The sequence below is a fragment of the Odontesthes bonariensis genome, chromosome 3 (genome assembly GCF_027942865.1).
Source record: "Odontesthes bonariensis isolate fOdoBon6 chromosome 3, fOdoBon6.hap1, whole genome shotgun sequence".
Lineage (NCBI taxonomy): Eukaryota > Metazoa > Chordata > Actinopteri > Atheriniformes > Atherinopsidae > Odontesthes > Odontesthes bonariensis.
This window is the reverse complement of record NC_134508.1, coordinates 17,096,153-17,117,531: the sequence shown is the minus strand read 5'-3', so window position 1 is coordinate 17,117,531 and position 21,379 is coordinate 17,096,153. Positions and strand designations below refer to the sequence as shown.

Here is a 21,379-nt window from a genome sequence, read left to right as displayed (position 1 = left end):
ACCTTTCTGTAACGGTGATTCAATTCGATCGAGTGCTACAGATGCAAAAAGAGAAAAAAAACTGTTAAACTCAATATTTTATTTTTAAGTCTGTTTTTCAAGATTTTGAAGTCATTCAAAGTACTCGGCTACTTTTTGTAATTAATCAGATTAATTGCTAAAGGGGCAATTCATTCATTTTAAATTGCACCCCAATACAAACAGTCTTTAAAAAGAATGTGCATTTGATGTTATTCAATCAGTTTGCTTGTGATTGTGACTCCATGCTCTATGATGTTAGAGCCAACGAAGCACAAGCATGCAGTGCATGAACACTGGCAGACAGGTGAGTACGCTGAGCACCGGTAGCAGTGAATAAGTGTAGGCAGTCATCACAGAGCAAGTATGTGCCATTAAACTTAGTTTGGCTTTATTATCAAATAGTTTAACCTAATCTGCACAATGGTGTAATAAAAAATATGAAATCTATCATTAAGTCGAGATAATAGATATGTTCAGTGCCAGTAGTAAAACAGAATGAATTATGGTGCCTTTCCTTTATGATTTAGTCATGTAAACTGTCAAATTTAATAGTCATGATGCATTAAAACTATGCTTGGAGCAATACAATAAATCCCTACATCAATTAGTCTATTTCAGAATTTGTCTGTACATGATTTGATATTATAAGTGCAAGACTGACATGTGTTTTCAACCTTTGAAAAAAAAAGAAGAAAGGAAAAAAGAATCACTTTTGGTAACCCTTAGTGACTTGTCTGAATTCTTCAGCAAGCATGGAGTGGAGGCAACTGCCAGAAGAAAGATAAGAATCAGTTTAAGTACAGGGTATTTAAATGCCAACAGATGCCTGGTGGAGGTGTGTCATTTTTCCCTCACACATGCAACCAGAAATATTTTTACCTTATTAAATGCAAGCACGAACACTTTCATGAGACTTCATGATTGTTATCTAAGTAGCAGAAAAGATAAAGAGTAAGAGAGAGACAAACTGTTGCAACATTCAACACATCTTGTTTATTAATCAAAATGACAGAGAGAAAACATGCAAATTCAGTGAAGGCTGTTTTCCTTTCAGATAGACCATTTTAGAATGCTCTGCTGAATATTACTATCATTGTATGAAACAAAAAATGGTACTGGATTTCATTCTTGCAAGCAGAAACAACCATAAACAACCAACTTCTTACAGTAAACAATAACAAAACAAATGAACGTGAACATTTTAATTTCCCTTTGAGACGGATCAAGTCCTTTCAATAAATCTATTTTTAATTTAATTTGAACAGAAACACCTTTCATGATAGTGTCACCATTAAAACACTACTACCTAATAAACACCAAGTAGAAAAATTAATTCTCTCACAGTATCAAGACAAAAAAAAAGTATTTAAATTGGATATTGTAAAGTTGAGATTGCCACCTTTCATGTGGGAGACTGGGGTTCAAATCCTGACTTTGCATGAATGGTGCTACCTCCAGTAGGGGTCCTTAGGCAAGACCCCCCCTTACGCTACCTGCCTACATGAATGTAAGTTGCTTTGGATGTCTGCTAAATGCATAAACATGAACATAAAAACCTCAGAGGGAGAATCTAAGATAAGTGTGTTGTTCTAAAATGCACTGACTGTATAGGTGCTTGAAGGTCCGTAATTTATTGTTATTAAATTCAACAGCTACATCAACAGTTCCTTAGGGATTGGTACAAGAGCACAAGGTTGAGCTGTAGTTCGCAAAAGTTGTTTGAACAAAAGAATGTTGTCAGAGTAACAGTGTGTCATTCACACCTTTGCTGTTGCACCCCTCTCAACAATTTAAAGCATTTTATGTTTTGTTTCTGACCAACATGAACTGCTCACTAGTTTAACAAAGCTAAAAGATGACAGCAATGTGCTGGTTTAATGGTGCTGCCATCTGTCATTTTTCACTGACGCTTATTGACAAGCAACTCAGCCCTGCATCTGTTAAAGACAGGAGGGGCAGGATGCTTTGACCAGTTTGTTGCATGACCTCAGGGGACCTGAAAGCTTGACCGACCTGTCATCTGTTCTTTTCAACCTTGTAGGTTATCAAAACTGTGATCTGGCTAACTTAAACTGCCCTGCCTCTTGTCAAGATTTGGTGTCACTAGTCACTAGTTCAGAAGATGTTACCAGACTTTTACGTAACAGACAACAGCGCTACGTTCCCGACCAAATTGGATGGAGATATAATTCTGCTTTAGTTGCAGCTCTCCCCCCGCGACCCGACGGTTGCTCATGACAGTGAGCTGAAATTTAAGGCGTGGGATTCTCTTGTAACCTTAATCTCAGATAACCAGCTCTGATAGATGTGCACACACTCTTACTATTAACCCCAGTCTGTCACTCATACAGAACCATGAATTTTAAGAATGCAAAGGGCGTGTCAAGCTAAATTGTCTTAATGTTCCACAACTTTAGAAACTAAAACAAATTGAAGGCAGATCTGGTTTTACATTTGCTTTCTCTTCAGTGAGCAAACATAAGCAAAAATCAGGACACCTTAGTTAACCAAGATTAAAATCTTTCAGTTGAATGTTAGTAACAGACTATACCTCACTCAGCATGGAAGAAACAAGTGTTGCACAATGTTGTGGAAAGATGCTCTTTACTCTTTGCAGGAGAGGTTTTGTTTCCGCCCTTTTTCTTTGAATTACCCGAAGGTGTTCTGTGGGATTCAAGTCAGGCAACATACTTTGTCAGCTCATAGTTTTCATTTGTTAACCTCTTGAGAAAGTTTTGTGTGATGTTGGCACTGTGCTTTGGACGGTTACCATGTTGGAATATTCCTCTTTAGGCAAGTTTCTGCTTGTAGTTATCTCATCAGACCGTATCTAACAAACCCGGAAGTTATGACTGTTACTCCTTTTTGCTTTAATGTAGCCCTAAACCATTACACTCTAACCTCTGTGCTGCACCCCACAGGGCTGTACATTCACTGTGGTAGTCCTAGAGCAGGGTCACAAGATTTTAATGAAGTTGTTGTTAAATGAGAAGCCAGAATCCAGACATTGGGCTGGAGACAAGAAGATTTAGAACTGGGGATACTTTGAATACACCCTGCAGAGCTGGAAATACAAAATGAGTCAAGCTAACCAATGTGCAGATGAAAAAATTCAAAATTAAAGGTAAGGTAATGTATAATAAAGGGTCTAAAATAAAAAAACATTGAAATCCAAATGATAAGGTCAACGCTTCAACAAAGAAACAAACAGCACAACAAAGCTCCATAGACGTGCCATAATCATGCTGCACCCATGTGAAATAAACAAATCTATCTTCATCTCATCTAAGATGAGAACATTTGCATGATCAGGCTTTTTTTCAAGTAGTTTAGCAAAGTTTAATCATTTTTTTTTTTTTTAACTCTTAAATAGATTTTTTTTTTTTTTTTACATTTACATGCACAGCAATATTTGGACTGTTGACTTACACCATATGAGACAATATCACAATTATAAAGTTTGTATGAATTACAAATGCAATATTCTTGTTTAAATTACAGAGAGCAGTCAAATTAATTAATTTTGACCATATTAGGGAACATTTGTCATACTTCAAGCCTTCATTATACCTGTATCCCTTTGGTAGAATTATTTGGGCTTCTTGCTCACTCCAAAAGTGTTCCTCTTTTTCTTTACAGCCATGCCATTCTTCACTCAGACGTGGAGGGTTTTTGCAGGAAACATACAACATAATGTAGATGTTTCTGTCACAAAATGCTGCAAAAGCTCTGGTATACTCAATTATGCATTTGAGCAATATACTGGTACATATGTACATGATGTGACCAGTGTTTGAATACTCCACATAGCTTATTTCCATTATTGTTTACTCCAAACATGACCTGTCTCAGGCTAAGGTGATAATTATCACTTAAATTATCATTCCCAACTTACATACTGATGCTCAATCAGGGGCACGATGTGTCGGCTCTGAACACAGACTGTACTCTTAGTGGGATTTAGATTCCTGCATTGGGTTTCTATCTTGGGGGATATATTTTCCTTCTTCCTAAACACTGTTGCTGTCAGCTTAAAATAGAAATGATGCAGTTTCAGAGAGATGATCCATGATTTCAAAGCACATGACATTTAAGTCATATCACACTCACTTTGGTTGTGTGTTTGACTTTAAGTTTGGCTGCTTGACTTTCTCAAAAATGATGTGAATCAAAAGCTCAATTTGTACAGTATGGTGACTAACGTTCTGATAAGTAGTAAAGCTCTGGTATCCTGTTGGCAGAGTGAGGTTTATGAGCTCAAGTTAATAATTTCCTACTATCTAAACTAAAGTACTAGAGGTGTGAGACCCAGTCGTTGGGGTGTTTTGATAACACGTTCTCACTTTCATTTCACACGTTTAAACACGCAAGTCTGGAGGTATGTTTCAGGTTTTTTGCTTTTAACTGATACTTCACTCCATAGGTATTTTCTTTATCTTTCCAATTTCACCAAATGTAATACAAATCTGTAATGGTTTTCCACTGCACACACAGACACACCCACACAAAGAGACACACCACAATCCACAATAAAGGAGTTATGGAGGTTGAGATTATTCAGACAAGACAGTGGTTGCTAGGCTGCGCAACAAGAATAACAGGTGATGTAAGAAGTAGTGTGAAAAGATTGAACTCTGTTGACAGGAAATGCATGCATTATTTTTCTCTATCCTCTCATCTTTTGGAATATTCAGAACCTTCCATTTTACCCTCTGAACCACAATTTTTGAAAGAAAAAAGAAAAAAGAAAAGTATCTGATTTAAAGATCAGACTATGACATGCTAAAGTGTAAATGCTAACAAGTAAGTGCCTGTGTGAATTCAGTATAATATAAGCAACAGTTACTCATGTTTCTGAGATCCTATGAACGGGAAACCTAGTTGTAAGATCAAATAAGTTTTACTCCTAAATGGAGGCTTTAATCAGTGGTTGCGTCAATTAACAAGCCCAATATGTAACCACACCCTTTCTGGAAAAATTTTAATTTGATTTAAATCGTCTATTTTTTAAAGGCGGGGTAGGGGATCTTTTTCTGGAACATTTTTTTACATATTGCTTAAAATACTCTTCACACCCCCATTGCAACCAATTAATTAAAAGTTTTGACACAAATATGAAAAGTTTTAGTGGCCTCTAGAACGTACAATCTAGGAAAAACAGTATCCAATCATTGTGTCACAATGATTGGATTCTGATGCCGTCTATCAAACTGCAATCTGCTCCTCCCTCCCCCTCCTTCCCCCTGTGCGCGTAACCTGCTCCGTGAACGAAGCTTGGCAGGAAGCTCAACTAGAGCCAGCTTGGCTAGCACCTAGCATTATTAAACGTATAGTTAGCATAAACTTAATACTAAATATGGCAACGATCAATGCTTGCTGTCAGAACAGCACTTGTGCACCTTTGTGCTCGTGCGCGTTCATGTACTCTAGAGGCGTGCCTTCGGGGGAAAAGTGAAGAAAAGGGTTGGGACTTTTTACCTGTGTATTTTTAAAATGCAGCTTCGCTGGACTCAAAATCCAGGATCTCCTACCCTTACCTTTAAGCATGTGTTTTGTCCCAGTTTGAACACCTCACATAAAAGCAAGAAAAGGGAAAGAGTAAAAAGGATAGAAGTTCTCTGGCTATATAGTTATGATGATATCCATTACACAGTCCATCTCACGTCAAGGAATATGTGCAACAGGACATTTCTTCCTTTAGGGCAGATTGTAAACATTTGACATATACCTGTGTCAGTAAATGTAAAGGTCACGTAGCAGTAAATTCTACTCTAGTCTATTCTAGTCTCCTGGAAGCAGTGACCTGACTATATGAAAATCAGGTCATGACTTCAACAGTATGTTGGTCTAAGTGACTGAGGACAGTGATAGTGCTGCACCTTTGGGTGGGTAGTGTCCTAGGAATGTGTTCACTGCAGGAGGCAGAACAGACAGGCCTGCTTAGACAAGTTGTGTGAATGACTGCCCAACAATCCAGCCAATGTACTGTCCAGTTTGAGATGTTAAAGGGATAATTCGGAGTAAAATGCACTTTAGATCAATTTACGGGATGTTGGGAGTACATTCGTTGAATTGACATCAAAATCATGTCATTTGGATGTGTTTTGAGAATTTCGATTTGACCGTTTTTAGCCAAAAGTCGTTAGCCTGGAGGTGAATGGGGCAAATCATGCCACCGCTACAAAACGCTAATTTTATACCTCTTCTACAGCTCCCAACAACATAACACTTACGTGGTAGTGAGTAGAGGGTCCCTAAAGCCAAATCGAAGTGTCCCGAGGTCTTCATGTGGTCGGATATAGAGTCCAGAATGAATTTAATCAAGCCAACCTTTCCGGAAATGTGTCTGCTGCAGCTGCCGCGACAGACCGTGGTGAAGTTGGTTTGATATTGGATATTCGACAGATATTCACAATAAGGAAATAAGGTGTCTTTTTTTTTCAAACCAATATCAAGGTGACATGATTTGCCCCATTCACTTCCAGGCTAACGACTTTTGGCTAAAAAACGGTCAAATCGAAATTCTCAAAACACATCCGAATGACATGATTTTGATGTCAACTCAACGTATGTACTCCCAACATCCCGTAAATTGATCTAAAGTGCATTTTACTCCGGATTATCCCTTTAAATAGACAAGCTACAGAATATTAACTGAAATGGAAATGAATGCAACATACAATAATGAATTAATGAAAAAGAATATTGATTTTATAGTGAATTCACACTTTAACAAGTCAAAAACACCCCTTTATTTATTACTTTTTTTAGCTAATTTTGCAGGAGGTGAGTACATTTCTGCTCATACAGTAAGTATGCTTACATGATGCAGGGAAAAAAAAAAACTGATTGTGTTAGTCTGACCAAAAACAGACTTTTAAAAGACATGTAAACATGTTTTAGTGAGTGAAAAGAAGCCAGTTACGGTTTTGTGTCAACTCACAGTTACTTAAACCATTTTTCAGACTACCGCTCTGCTGTAATAGAATCCTGATCTATAACCACAGCATCTTCTGACATGATCCCCATTCAAGTAAGGCAAAGACAACTTCTGTGTAATTAATTTGGCTATCATATGTACGAGAATCTCCCTCAGTGGCGACATAATGTCTTGAACATTTACTTCCACAGTCTCAGCATCTGAGACCAGAAAACCCCTCTGGGATGACCATGCACTATTCACATTCAAGCACCATACACACACTTATTACTAGTACCATATACCCAGGATTTTGACTTGATCTCACATTGACTGTGCAAATCTTTAATCTACTTATCAAACACTGGGTCTGCTATCGAGCCGCAGGGGGAATTGATATACAATAAATCTAACCCTGAACCAGAGTCCTACCATAAAGGGGATCATATTTATTCACGTACCGGTGATGAAATGAGGTAAGGACAATGAGGTGTGAGAAAACGAAGGAGACACACATACACACACAAAGACAAATTTGTTCAGTCTTAGTCATCACAGACAAAACTGATGATGATAAGTGTGACACAACTGCTGAAAACAGACTCTAAACTAGGAAAATTCTGTTCTAAACATGCAACGTATGTGACATCATGCAAAAGCAGGTGTCTTTCATGCTGTCACTCACACAAGCAAATGATTTGGTTGCTAAGTTTTTATTTAGCGAGACAATTTCAATGATCTTGCCTGTCTGACAAAGAGTGACTCATCGAGTCAAGGTGCCAATTTTCTCAGGCTTGACCGTAAATGTAGGGAGGCATAGTATGCATGTGTGCGGGTGTGTGGGTGGTGTCCTAGGTTTTGTTACCTATTTAGACCTTTAGTGATATAAACACAATCCTTGTGGAGACCTTTTGTCCTTATTGGGACAAGGACCTTTTGGACCTTTTGTCCTTATTGGGACAAAAAGGTAAAAGGTAGACATAAAGTGGTTATTGTTAAAGCTAGGCTCAGCCTGTCCACAGGGAATGGAAGTCAGTGCAGTCTTTTAATGAGGATAGTAGGACATGCTTGGGTGTGTGTATGTGGACTATATGCAAGGTGTTAAAGTCCAGTATTGTAAAGCAATATACTGAGTGTTTTGTGACCGTGTGAAATTAGTTTGTAGTAGCAACTCTGCATTGCAGCTGAGTATGGGAGCTTCATCAGATACTCATTGTTGTAGTAACTAGCTTATACACATTCATCACTGCAAGTTAACCACCCTAACACAACCAGGTATTTACGTGCTTGACTGGAAAACGATGTGTTTAGGGTGTGTACCATCTGCAGGTGTTGAAATCATGAGGGCTAGATGAAAACTTCACTCCATCATGATGGACACACCCACAACCTTACGGAATGTCAAAGTAAACATGAAGGGGTGTGTTCATGAGTCCAAAGGTTTTGGATTTTCTCTTCTGTGTTCATTATTCATCTTACTGAATACTTTGATTATACTCATCTTGATCTGATGGGATTTTTTTCCCGAAATATTTTGTAATGAAGTTAAGTAGGTTTACGTGAATAAAGAAAGGTGTCTGCACCATTTCAACACGCCCTGCTCAAAGGTTCACATGTCCAGAAAATGTTTCATGGGTGCAGTTAATAGGCTCTTTAATTGAATTTTACTGAAACTTTAAATGGCTTTTGGTGGGCAGGTTTGAGGTGGCAAAGTTGTGGAGTGACTGTAAATGGGAGAAAAAAGGTAGAAACTGGTCAAGAATTAAGAATGAAAATGTATAGACAACAGACTGTGAGGTAGCCGAACGCATGTATTTACCACTGGTACACACAATGATCTAGCAGAACATGGAGCCCATTAAAGAAAAACTGCCTTCTGAGGAGATTAATCATTGGTGTGGAGAGTTAGAAACTGGAGATGAGTAGATACGCCCACAGCCTGCACTCAGGGAAGCACCTGAGAAAAAGGGGGCAACCACAGCACAAATTTCTTTTGTCAGACAGTCAAATGCATCAGTAATTGTGACTGAAAAGCAGACTATTAGGATACTTGCATGTTTCTCTGTTCCATTGCTGTACATGTTTTCTGAGATAAGGAAGGCCATCCATTTAAACAAGTTGAGCTGTAATGGTAGCCACACTATAATGTTAACAGGGTGGAAGTATTTGAATCAGCTGGTTGTCATGACATTCTTGCATTCTTTTTGACAACAATGTGCTCCACCCAAAGACAGTGCACATCAGATATGATTCTGATAAGATTTGAGCAAGATGTGAGTCATCTGGAAATTTTACTTAATGGACACAAATGTTTGTTATAGGTAGTTATATAGTTTGTCATATAGTAATGTCACATATCGTCTCTGTTATGCATGAAAACTTCTCAATGTGTGACCTAACCAGAATGAGGACAATGTAAAGTTAACCTTTTTAATGGTCAAAAACCACTATTGTCCAGATTATGAAGGGTCTATTTTAACCTAAAGTGGAATCTTTTCCTAAACTTAAAGAAATGGGTTTGTTACCTAAACCAAATCAAACAGCAAAAGAGTGAAGCTAAAGTAAAGTCAGAATTGTGCTGTAATTGTGCACAAATGAGTAAAATGTCAACAATCCACAAATCCACCACAGCTTTCTCATATTTAAGTGTGTACATTTCATGACTAGCTGACACAAAACTTGTCATGTTCTCCAGCACTGGACCAGTAGTTCTATTACCTTTTTTTTGCCATGATATTGTTGTGCAGCGTTGGTTTTTAGAAGCAGTGCTGGCCACTCCTTTTTGACTGGTTTACTGCACTACTCACTAAATGAGGAATGTTAAGTCTATTAATTTGACAGCTGCATATAGAAGAAGGAGAAACAAAGTAATCCCTCAAAGCAACCCAGTCTCACAGAAAAAACGTGTAATAGCTGCGTTGGTCCACAAGGGAAAACGTGGTATTGTCACAATTTGGCCCCCAAAATTGTGACAATACCACGTTTTATTTGGCCTATGCATTTACATTGCTTCGCAACCAGGTCACATGACTATCAAGTTTACCTCAGCTAAAAAAGGAAAATGGCCGACTGTCAACCTTTTTTCTGTGAAAAACATAACATTTTAAGAAAGCATCTGCATTTGTATGCATTTCGATGGAATTTCTAGTGAGAACTATGCATAATATTTTCAGAATCTTTGTTCAGAGAATGTAGATGATCTTTCGTTTATTAGTTTCGCCGAAGATTTTGGTATCTCCTTGAAAAAAACGTAAGAATAACACGTTTTCTACCGTTGTTAAGGCGGTTGCTATGGACGCTGCTATTTCTACGTCACCGACCTGCGCCGACATTCCCCGTAATTTCTGTTAAAAAAAAATAAAAATGTGTATATATATATATATATAAAGATATAGCCACATAACAATAGTGACCTTATCATAGAAATGGTTGATAAAACATTATCAACCATTCTATCAGTGGGCCATTATTTCAGTGACCCAGTAGAGAGAGAAGGCCTGTTATCAGGCATGGGCTTTTTTTTTTGTTTTTCAACTTTATTGACCAAACGTGTATAATATATTCATCTCTCATCTCTCATCTCTCATAATATATTCATCATAAATATATTATACGCATATATAATCTGTCTTTATGTGACAGATTAACCCTTGCAAACTGAAAGTACTACGAGTACCGTGTTGATTTTGTATGATATTACATGGTGCGGCTCTAAAAGTATCTGAAGTAAATTTATTTAATTTTTCTTTGTATTGATCATCGATGTCAAGTGTAATTACTAATTCGGCTGTACTTGATATTTGATATATTTAGTAGATGTATGTTTTTCCAACCCTACTTTGCAAAACGGAAGAAGCTGCTAACCCAAAACCACATTTCGACAATAACAGTTAGAATATCTAACATATACCAACATCTTGACTTTTTCCAAACCTCAATCATATAGATGAAGTATAATTACTAATTCGGCTGCACTAGATATTTGATATATTCAATATATATATATGTTTTTCAAATCCTACTTTGCAAACTGGGAAGAACTACAAATATGGCGCTAATTTGGATCAGATACATAGCACGGCACAAAGAAATGTAGTTTATTTTAAAAACGGGCGTATTTCTTATAATTTGGAGTGGTAAATACTAAATTGAGAGTACAAGGAGAGATTTAAAGGGGTGGAAAACACATTTATGTCATCAGATTTTAAATATGCAATTGTGAAATTGATGAAAATGATTTTTTAACATATTTGATAGCTGCCCCACTTGGTGGCTATATCCATATGGCTATAGTCACATAGCTGAAGTCAAGAGCTCTCTATAACAGTTGGTTCCATATCTGTAGCCTCTTCTGTTAATGATTAACAAGCCTTCTAAATTGCACTGAGGTCAACGTTCAGAGGTCAATATTTCAAGGCAGGACTGATTTATAATCTTCACATGACACATGTTAGTCACCAGGTTAAGGTCTTTTCAAAAATGTCTTTCATTTTGTCCTACAACAAAGTTTAATTTTCACCTGTGTTTGTCGTCAGCCTCTTTCAGGTGTGGTTTCTAAGACCATTTGATTGTCCATCCTGGATGATATCAAGTCTGGATTTATTTTTCATTTTTGGTCAGAAAGAACCTTCAAGGTATTGATGATTTTCCTAATCATGTTCATAATTTTGGATTTGGGCTACTGTAGACTTTATTTTACTCATAGGTGGGTGACAATGGGCCCCTGGGCATGGGTTCGTCAACATCCCATACCCCCACGGCAGGGCACTCACTTCACAAAAATGATAAACAATAAAGATCATTCTTCAACAGGTTGCCCTCTCAGCACCTCAATTATCCTACCCTGCCCCGCCATGCATCTTCTGTAAAGACAGACATATGTGTGTGTGTATGTTATTTGTCCTCTATATTCACTAGTATAATACTACTACTCTTTCATCACTATATTAATCAGCCCAACTTCTTCCATCAAATCAGATACATATATAACCAAATAGACATATGTATGTTTATGTCGGCATACATACATACATAAATAGGAGTCATGTTTTTTTGGTAAGTTGCTCTTTCAGCAGCTCGGAGTGGTTGCCAGGTTCGCTAGTACCTGCGTTTTTTACACATTACGTGACCAGTCCGCGTCTAATGGGTCAACAACCACACAGCTACAATAGCTACCAGGTACGCTAAACATAAAAGAGGAGATCTGGCAACCTGATAAAAAAAAAAAAAAATGCAGCAGGACTGATGTGTGCTGATAACGTCTATTGAATAGACTGATCACAGTCAAATAGGGTGCATAGATATACTTATATTATTATTTATGATCAAAAAATGATGTTTTGCTTGTTGTGAATACATATTCCAAAAAATGTAAAATGAACAGAGTAAAGCATATTAGAATGCATACACAAACAGAAGTTCTGTTGTGTCATTTGTAACTACACACAATTAAATTAGACATTTTTAAATCCAGGTTAAAAACATTTCTGTTCTCAAGTGTCTATTCATGAAATCTGCACGATATTTTTTAACTTATCTAGGCTGTTGCTTGTTTTTAAATTAATTTAAATTATTTTATTTGTTTCTCTTTATATTATTTTATGTATTTTAATGCTTATTCCACTCAATGCTGCAATGATTTTATTTTATGTAAAGCAATTTGAATTGTTTGTACATGAAATGTGCTATATAAATAAATTTGATTTGATTCGATTTGATAAATTGTTGTTCCTTCAAGTAAGCCAAAATTCCTTTGCATTGTCCTGGTCGGTTTGCTGTGCCTCAGCCACTGGCGCATGCGCCACGCAGATATAGTGTGGCTATATCTAAAAAAACACACCAAAAAAACAAACCAAATATATATATATATATAAAGATATTTCTTTTTTAAACAAAAAGTACGGGGAATTCTTACGTTTTTTCAAGGAGATACCAAAATCTTCGGCGAAACTAATAAACGAAAGATCATCTACATTCTCTGAACAAAGATTCTGAAAATATTATGCATAGTTCTCGCTACAAATGCTATCGAAATGCATACAAATGCAGAAGCTTTCTTAAAATGTTATGTTTTTCACAGAAAAAAGGTTGACAGTCGGCTATTTTCCTTTTTCAGCTGAGGGAAACTTGATAGTCATGTGACCTGGTTGCGAAGCAATGTAAATGAATAGGCCAAATAAAACGTGGAATTGTCACAATTTTGGGGGCCAAATTGTGACAATACCACGTTTTCCCTTGTGGACCAACGTAGCTATTACACGTTTTTCTGTGAGACTGGGTTGCTCAAAGACATGGGAGGCATTAGCTGTCCAGCAGGTTTCTGCAACAAGGGAGTGCTTTAAAACCGCAATGGAAACAATCACTGAAAAAACAATCAGGAATCCACAGTACTTGACAGGTGGAATTCCTTGTTTTAAGTGTCACCCCTCTGATTTGCCTTTGGCTATGAAGAGACTGTCAGTCATGATAGAAAAAAGAACTCCTTTCTTCGCTTTTACTGCCAGAGTTTTTTTAAAGCACCAAGGAGCATGTGTTTAACGTAAATTTCAAACATGATAATTAACCTGTTTGGGAAGATCGATTTTGGTTCTTTGGGTAGCTGGACTTTTAGTGGGACGGCAGTTAATAGAAATGCATGACAGCTGTGTGGAGGAATGCACAGAACTAGCTCATGAAAAGCCGGTTTGTTTGTTAAAACTCACAAAAATATCATGTCAAAACCCTAAGCCAATTCATCTGCACCTCAGTTTTCTATTGACCTCCAGCAACATTAAACTACATGTATCAGTTTATGTCACATGAATAAACATTGGAGTAGTTCCCACACCTCTGTGTTTGACCTCACCCAACTTTGAAAAAAAAAATGTACTCTGCGAGCCTGAATGAAACCCTTGTTTCTCTGCTGGAATAAAAAGAGTGTCACATTTGTTGCCTTCGATACTACGGCAGCACCAGTCTGAAAATGAAATGAATGAGAGGCCAGCCCTGCACTGCAGATATGCTGCATTTATGAATCATGTACTATGGCTACTCAGTCAAAATTCACTATAAAGAAGGATATCCTTCCAAGCCACACCTTAGACATTGTACAGTGTCCACACCCAGTTTACACATTCTCCAGAAAAACAAAAGAAACGCTTGCAAAGTAGGTTGCACTATGGGGCTTAATTCAATTTGAGATGTGAGCTCAAAACTCCTCATTGGACTGTGCACTCTAAAATATTGTCCGTTAAATGGGAACAAGTATACCCACATGCTGCAGAAGGTTTTAATAAGTAAAAAAAAGAGCACACACTTCAAAGAGGTACAAGGAAGCCAACTGCAGTGCGTGGAAAAGTAGTGTGAGAGCAGAAACTGCAAACTCAGAGGCACAAGCGAAGTTAGAACTCCAACCCCCCACATCAACTCCCGTCTTTTAAAATCTAGCCTCCTGAGCAAGGGTCTCAAGAAGAGCTTAAACTATGCTCTCACTTCACAATAAATCATCAGGTAAACTAGAGGACATAAAAAGACTTACTGTATCAGAGGTTGCACCATTAGAAATGGTTGCATTCTTCACTTTGTATCAACATTTTTCATGTTCTTGATTGACTTTCAGTGGCTTAAGTCTCGAAAAGAATGCACTTTTGCTATTTTATGGGCATTTTTGCATATTTTCTAAGAGGAAATGTTTTTTGACTGTGTGCCACAACCAGAGGAAAATGCCTTTTTCTTGAAGACCTGAAGAGTGTAAACAGGCTGAACAGCGTCTTCACATTTCTGAGTGAAACAATGCTAACATGTTGACAGGTGGATGCCTCCTCACTAATCAGGGCATGAACTAAAAATCATAGAGCACACACTAGTGAACTTTAGATTACTCCACAGGATTGGTAAACTTTTGCAAAAGCCACAAACACACAAACATCACCGTTTTAGACATTTGGTATCAGGAACCTCGACTTGGTGTCGGAGGTTAAGCATGTTTAGCTGTCCCAAACGATCCTGCCTGGACCAGGCTCTAGTTATTAAACCATGGCAGCCATGACCAATGATGACACCTCTAACAGACACCGCTACTGTGTACCCATTCTTTTCTCTTATAACATTTGCAACAAGAGTTTTTTGGAAAACTGCCGTTGCTGCCCAACCAAAATCTCCCCAATCTAAACCTGTGTTTATCGACCTTTTCAATAATGCAACTGTTTCGACACGGCACTTTGGCCTCACCCAGTTTCCATAACTATTGTGTGGTTTGATTTATTGATGCCACATAGCCCTCAAGTATGCACATTGAGTACTACTTGAAAGATATGGCACCGGCTGAGAAAAAGCAATAGACTAGATACAGATAATTGCACACATTCCTTGATGATAACAGATGATTAAAAAGCCATGTAATAAAGTGCATGAAATTTAAATTTAGTTCCACACCTGGGTAGAAATTAAAGGCAAGTGCATGTGAAAAGTTGGGAAAGAATGAACACAAATGCAGGCCGGATAAGTGGACTTGGGTGTTAAGGAGTGAAGGGTTGGGTGTACTAAAATTCTATCAGCCGCTAAAGCAACCACTGAATCTTTAATGTACACCACTGATTAATGCGCAGGATTAATTTCACCCTCACTTTTACCGTATCATGCCCAAAAGTAGGATACTGTAAGCCTTGAAAGCTTGAAGTGTACAGTTTTGTGGATAGCTCTCTGTCAGCTTTGAAGACCTTTTTTAAATGCTCTCTCTGTTTTATCAAGATTTTAATGAGATAACTCTGCCAGGGCATTTGGCTGGATAACCTTAAAAAACTACTTAATTTCTATACTTTATACTTGTAAATTAGTCCTGTATTAATCAATGCTTGGCTACATGGCAAAACAGGACAGAAGTTACAATAATTTTTGCTAGGTAAACATTTATTATACAGCAAGCACAATATGACGAAACGAATGCTTAAAGCTTGTTGAAAAGCACTTTTATTTGGAATAATATTGCATAAATGCCTGAATGTTTGAAATGAGAGTAAATTCACGCTGTGCTAATCATTCAGCTCGTTCTTTTTTTGATGTGATGCTGTTGTCTCATTAGCAAGAGCATGTGCAGCATAGCTTTTTCTGTTTTTTAGTGTTCTATCACTTCTTTCTTGGACTATGACTACTCTCAGCACCCATTTGGACAAATAGTTTGTCGGCTGTGTTGTCATCAGTGATTCCAAACCATTATAACATCCCAAAAAAGCCAGACTACTTGCACAAACCAAGCTGAAAGGTTACAGCACTGCACATAATGACAGGTTTGCAAAATATTGTCCAGTTACACCTATTGTATGTAGTCTTGGAGTTGAAATCAAATCACTCAGACCAGATCAAATCAATCAAACAGATTCAGCTGTGGACAGAGAAGACAAAAAACAAATTTACTGTATTTAGAAAAATTAAATGTGTTGCTCAGACATTTAGCTGAAACCATATAAAAGTTAATCAAAAGATAAGAAGAAACCTGATGAGTAAGGCTGTGTTCTGCAGTTGGGAGGGTCAAGCTTTTCCCTGTCACAGGCTTGTGTGCAAACTACAGAAAATAGATAACTGATGCAACAGTTAAGTCTGTGAAAATCTGAAAACTTTACAGAGCTGTTTATTTTGTGCATCTTGAAAATAGATGATTTTTAGCTGAAATCTTCAAATGTATGTTGTATTTCTGATGGTACTGCATGAGTTTATGTATTTTAAGTAATTTTCAATGTGAAGCTGATTGATTGCGTCACCAAATGAATAATGGAAATATACCTAAGACTTTTTAAAGAGGCTGTTTTTCATGATAATACTTTAACTTCTACTATTTTTTCTCTCCTTACCTGGAGCCTGTCCTGTTGCAGGGTGTGTCGCGGCTTATCTCCTGGCAAACCCTCCATACCAGTTAAACAGGACTGGCCACTCTTGTCTTTCAGAGAAAGGCGTGTCGCATAAAGCTTCACAGCAAAAGTTAGAGGGCAGGTTGGGGTCCCTCCCACTTGGCTCAGGACAGCAATAAAAGCATGCAGAGGCAGCAGTCAGACACTCAGAGGGACTTGGCTCTCCTTTTGAAGGCTGCACATCTTCAGTTCTCTTTTTCTCAGCCCACGGACAATCTTAACCACAGCAAAGATGAGGAAGGCAATGTCAGTCAGCTCTTACAGCTCCAGAAGGTCCACTGCTACACCAGTCAGCTCTGTCTCCAGAACTAGCTATGGTTTGGGCTCTGCACCTGGCTATGGTGGTGGTTTCAGTATGGCTTCAGGAAGGTCAGGTGGCTTTGGTATGTCTTCTAGCCATGCAGTGGGTGGCTTCGCACCCATCACAGCTGTCCAAGTCAACAGCAGTCTGTTGGCCCCGCTGAACCTGGAGATTGACCCCAACATCCAAGTTGTCCGCACCCAAGAGAAGGATCAGATCAAGACCCTCAACAACCGCTTTGCCTCCTTTATCGACAAGGTTGGTACCTGTGAGCTCTGTGAAATTACCGTTGGCCTCACTTTTGACTTTAAGTTGTAACTGAAGTTTAACTTTAACTGAAAAGAAATGAGAAAATTTGTGTCCAGGGTTCTGTATTTGAGGAAACTGCTGAGCTATGATGTTGCTGAGCAAGGGGATCTTATCTCTGAGCTGCAACCTCTGTAAACAGAAAATATATCAAGTCAGTCTGTCATGATGACAAATATGATCATACACTGGCAGCTCTATCCAAATATTCCCTAATGACATTTGGCACCATCTGAGAGTACAAGATGTTTCTCTGCCCACTAACTAAACATGGGTGGCGATTATATGACAGTCACATGCCCATATCTCACTCAGGGCACTTTCAGGTAGAATACGGATATATCTGCAGTATACCCACAAAGTCCAAAGTCTGCCATTTGCACATTACACTTATCAGCTGGTTGTTAGGGGCAACATGAATGTTAAGTACAAAGCTGTAAATCAGCTTTCACTTGCTTGTAATGTTAAGATCACATAGTCTGCAATGATGCAAGCCATCTTATAATATTCGATGTCTCCCCAACTCTCTAAATCCGATAAGCCATTACCAAGACAGGCAAGAAAGAAATTGTCTCATTGTATTGCACTGCTTTGTCTTCTGTGGTTTATCTGCCACACCTAGATTTTTTCCTTGTTTTTTTCTATTTTTTTTTTATGGCTGACAAAACTACGTGGCTTTCAAGGCTCAACAGAGCACACAGGATGAGTCATAACTGAACAGGAGAGGCAATGGCTGAAAGTTTTATGGCCACTGTCACATTCTGGAATCATCTGGATTACATTCCTTGTATCATTTAAAGAAATGACCGATTAGAATATGTAATCATAGATTAAAGGCTCTCAAAAAGTTATCTTTCATACATTTTGGCATCCATGACTGCTTAAACAATATGCACACATTAAATCGCCATTACGAGTCACGGTTTTTGTGGCAAGGGTGTGGCATTTTACATAGATATGCACATAAAAAGTCATGTACCAAAGGTAAAACCTGAAAGCTGACACCAGATGCCCTTCAATTTTTTTGTTTTTTCACACATCCTCAAATACTTAAACTAATTTTTATTTAAGTAACTTAAATAAAAATTAATCCATAAGTAACTTATGGATATTTGGTAGCCTACAAGCCAAACCACAATACCCATTGATGGTCTACTCAATATTGAGAAAACAACAACAACATTGACGGCTTTTAGAACAACACATAATTGTTCTTTTTGGGGGTTTTTTTCTCCACAGGTCCGTTTTCTGGAGCAGCAGAATAAGATGCTGGAGACCAAATGGAAACTCCTGCAAGAACAGACCACTTCCCGATCTAACATCGATAGCATGTTCGAGGCCTACATTGCCAACCTGCGCAGACAGCACGATGGGCTCGGTAACGAGAAAGTCAAGCTGGAATCAGAGCTGAGGAACATGCAGGGCATGGTTGAAGACTTCAAGAGGAAGTCAGTGATTACATGACAGTCAGTTACAATGACACAAACTGATGTTTTTCGTAGTGGGAGTGCGCTCACGTGCCACATTGTGTTCCAACAGGTATGAGGAGGAAATCAACAAGCGTGCAGCTGCTGAGAATGAGTTTGTGCTCCTAAAGAAGGTGAGGAGACATGAATATGGCTGTTTTTTTTATATATATATTTCAGAGGTTTAATGTGGCAAATTATGACACTTCTTTTTTCTACATAATTTTAAGGATGTTGATGCTGCCTACATGAACAAGGTGGAGCTGGAGTCTAAAGTTGATGCTCTACAGGATGAGATCAACTTCCTCAGAGCCATCTATGAGGCTGTATGTACAATTTGTAATGATCAATTTAATATATTTTTTCATCATATCATAGTAACCACTCTGGTGATCACTTGCATACCGTAAAAAATAAATCAAGGAAGACAGAGAAATATTTATTTAACAACAACCATCGGTTCTGTAGGAGCTTCGTGAGATGCAGAGCCAGATCAAGGACACCTCTGTCGTTGTGGAGATGGACAACAGCCGTAGCCTTGACATGGATTCTATTGTGGCTGAAGTGCGTGCACAGTATGAAGACATTGCCAACCGCAGCAAGGCTGAAGCAGAAACCTGGTACAAACAGAAGGTGAATAAAATCAAAGTCAATGCTTTTCCTAAGTTTTAACATGCATTAGTATGAAATAACACCATTCCTATCTTCCTGTCAGAATTATGTTCTTAGTAGTTCATGTTGTTTTTTTTTTATAACAGTATGAGGAAATGCAGAGCTCTGTTGGTCAGTACGGTGAAGACCTGCGCTCAACAAAGACTGAGATTGCTGAGCTGAACCGCATGATTGCCCGTCTTCAGAATGAGATTGACTCCATCAAGGGACAGGTGAATTTAAAGAAGCATTTGTGGATGTGAGCTCGTTGCTTAAAACGATTTGAAGTTATTAAATCATTTGTAACATACATTTCTTCAGAGGAGCAATCTTGAGGCTCAGATCGCAGAGGCTGAGGAGCGTGGTGAGCTGGCAGTCAAGGATGCCAAGCTCCGCATCAGGGACCTGGAAGATGCTCTGCAGAGAGCCAAGCAGGACATGGCCCGCCAAGTGCGTGAATACCAGGAGCTGATGAACGTCAAGCTTGCCCTCGACATTGAGATTGCCACCTACAGAAAACTCCTGGAGGGAGAGGAGACCAGGTGGGGATCAACCTAAACATTCAGTGTTTTATGGCTGGTACAGTTTCATTTCTAAATTCAGAACTAACCATCTATTTTTTTCATAATCAGACTGGCCAGTGGAGGCTCCAGCGCCACCATTCATGTGCAGCAGACCTCTGGAGGTGGTGGTAAGTTTCTGACTTTATGCATTGTCATCATACATTATACATACATGAACGAGCATAGTTTCACAGAGAAGACAAATAATTAACACTTCCTGTGTGTTTACTGTTCCAGGACTGTCCAGCTCCAGCGGTGGATTTGGATATGGTGGAGGTTATGGAGGTTTTGGTGGTGGCACTATCACCAAATCCACAGTCTCATCATCCAGTTCCAGGAGAATGTATTAAAGTCAGTAAAAAGGAGAGCCATCCCTCTTTCCCCTCAGAAACTCTTGAATTTAGGCTAAATTTGTACCCTTTCATGGTGCTATGCTATACTGTAAAAACATGTTCAACAAGAGTGCTGAGCATCCCAAAAAACAGTGATTTTCTAGTGCAGCTTTATCCTGTGTTTGACTCTAAACCATTCAACAGGAGTTTCTGAAGGCTCAGGTCAGTTTGCATGGCAATGTTTTTTTTTTTTTTTCTGCACTGACATCCGATAAATAATTTGAAAAAAAAAAAGACTACGGTGTATGTGGAGTGTTACAACTAAGCAAGGAAAGTATTTGAGGATCTTTAATAACTAGTCAGCATTTTACACTGCAGTCTGCTCTCCAGCAGCCCACATGTTCTCAGTTTCTACATTTGAGTGTTGGCCTAACTAAGAAGAGCAAGTCACTGACCAAATCTAATTATCTAAGATTGAGAAATTGTATGGATTTACATGTTTACAGTGAAACCTTGAGCCGATTGGTTTTTGCCTTGTTCTTTTTTATTTTATTTGATCATTTTGTATGTTTCCCTGCTTAGTTTTGCCTCCCATTGCCTTTAAAGTCAAACAATGCTAAAAACCAGATTTATTTTCTTTGTCAGCAACATGACTGATAAATGTTGCAGAAAACTGTATGGGATTGATCTGAATAAAGTAAATCTGAGAAAAAAAGTCATTGCCTCTATTTTTGATTGAAGTTGTGGTATGTGAGAGAAAACATGATGTTTCACATGGTGTCAGTGCTGTACCAAGATGGTTACTGCCTGAATTTGTAGTCACCAAGACAACGACTATTTGAGGAGTCCACTCAAACATTTATTTTTTAAAATCCTAAGATTTATTATGTTACAACTCAGAAGGTCATCTTAAAAACTCTGATAAGAGAACAATGTACC

General features: G+C 38.2%; 1 protein-coding gene across 1 annotated transcript; it reads left to right on the top strand.

Moving 5' to 3' along the window:
- The first annotated feature begins 16,930 nt into the window (after positions 1–16,930).
- Positions 16,931–21,155, top strand: LOC142376895 (keratin, type II cytoskeletal 8-like). Its single transcript, XM_075460561.1, has 9 exons — positions 16,931–17,380; positions 18,668–18,876; positions 18,968–19,028; positions 19,125–19,220; positions 19,363–19,527; positions 19,653–19,778; positions 19,867–20,087; positions 20,178–20,236; positions 20,346–21,155. Exons 1-9 carry the CDS (start codon positions 17,054–17,056, stop codon positions 20,456–20,458), a joined length of 1,377 nt encoding a protein of 458 aa, XP_075316676.1. The 5' UTR covers positions 16,931–17,053; the 3' UTR covers positions 20,459–21,155.
- The last annotated feature ends 224 nt before the right edge of the window (positions 21,156–21,379 follow it).

Coding starts and splice junctions, on each gene's coding strand:
- LOC142376895 (XM_075460561.1), top strand. CDS start 17,054: ATGAGGAAGGCAATGTCAGTCAGCTCTTACAGCTCCAGAAGGTCCACT. Junction 19,029..19,124: donor AGTTTGTGCTCCTAAAGAAG/GTGAGGAGACAT, acceptor CATAATTTTAAG/GATGTTGATGCTGCCTACAT. Junction 20,237..20,345: donor GCAGACCTCTGGAGGTGGTG/GTAAGTTTCTGA, acceptor TTACTGTTCCAG/GACTGTCCAGCTCCAGCGGT.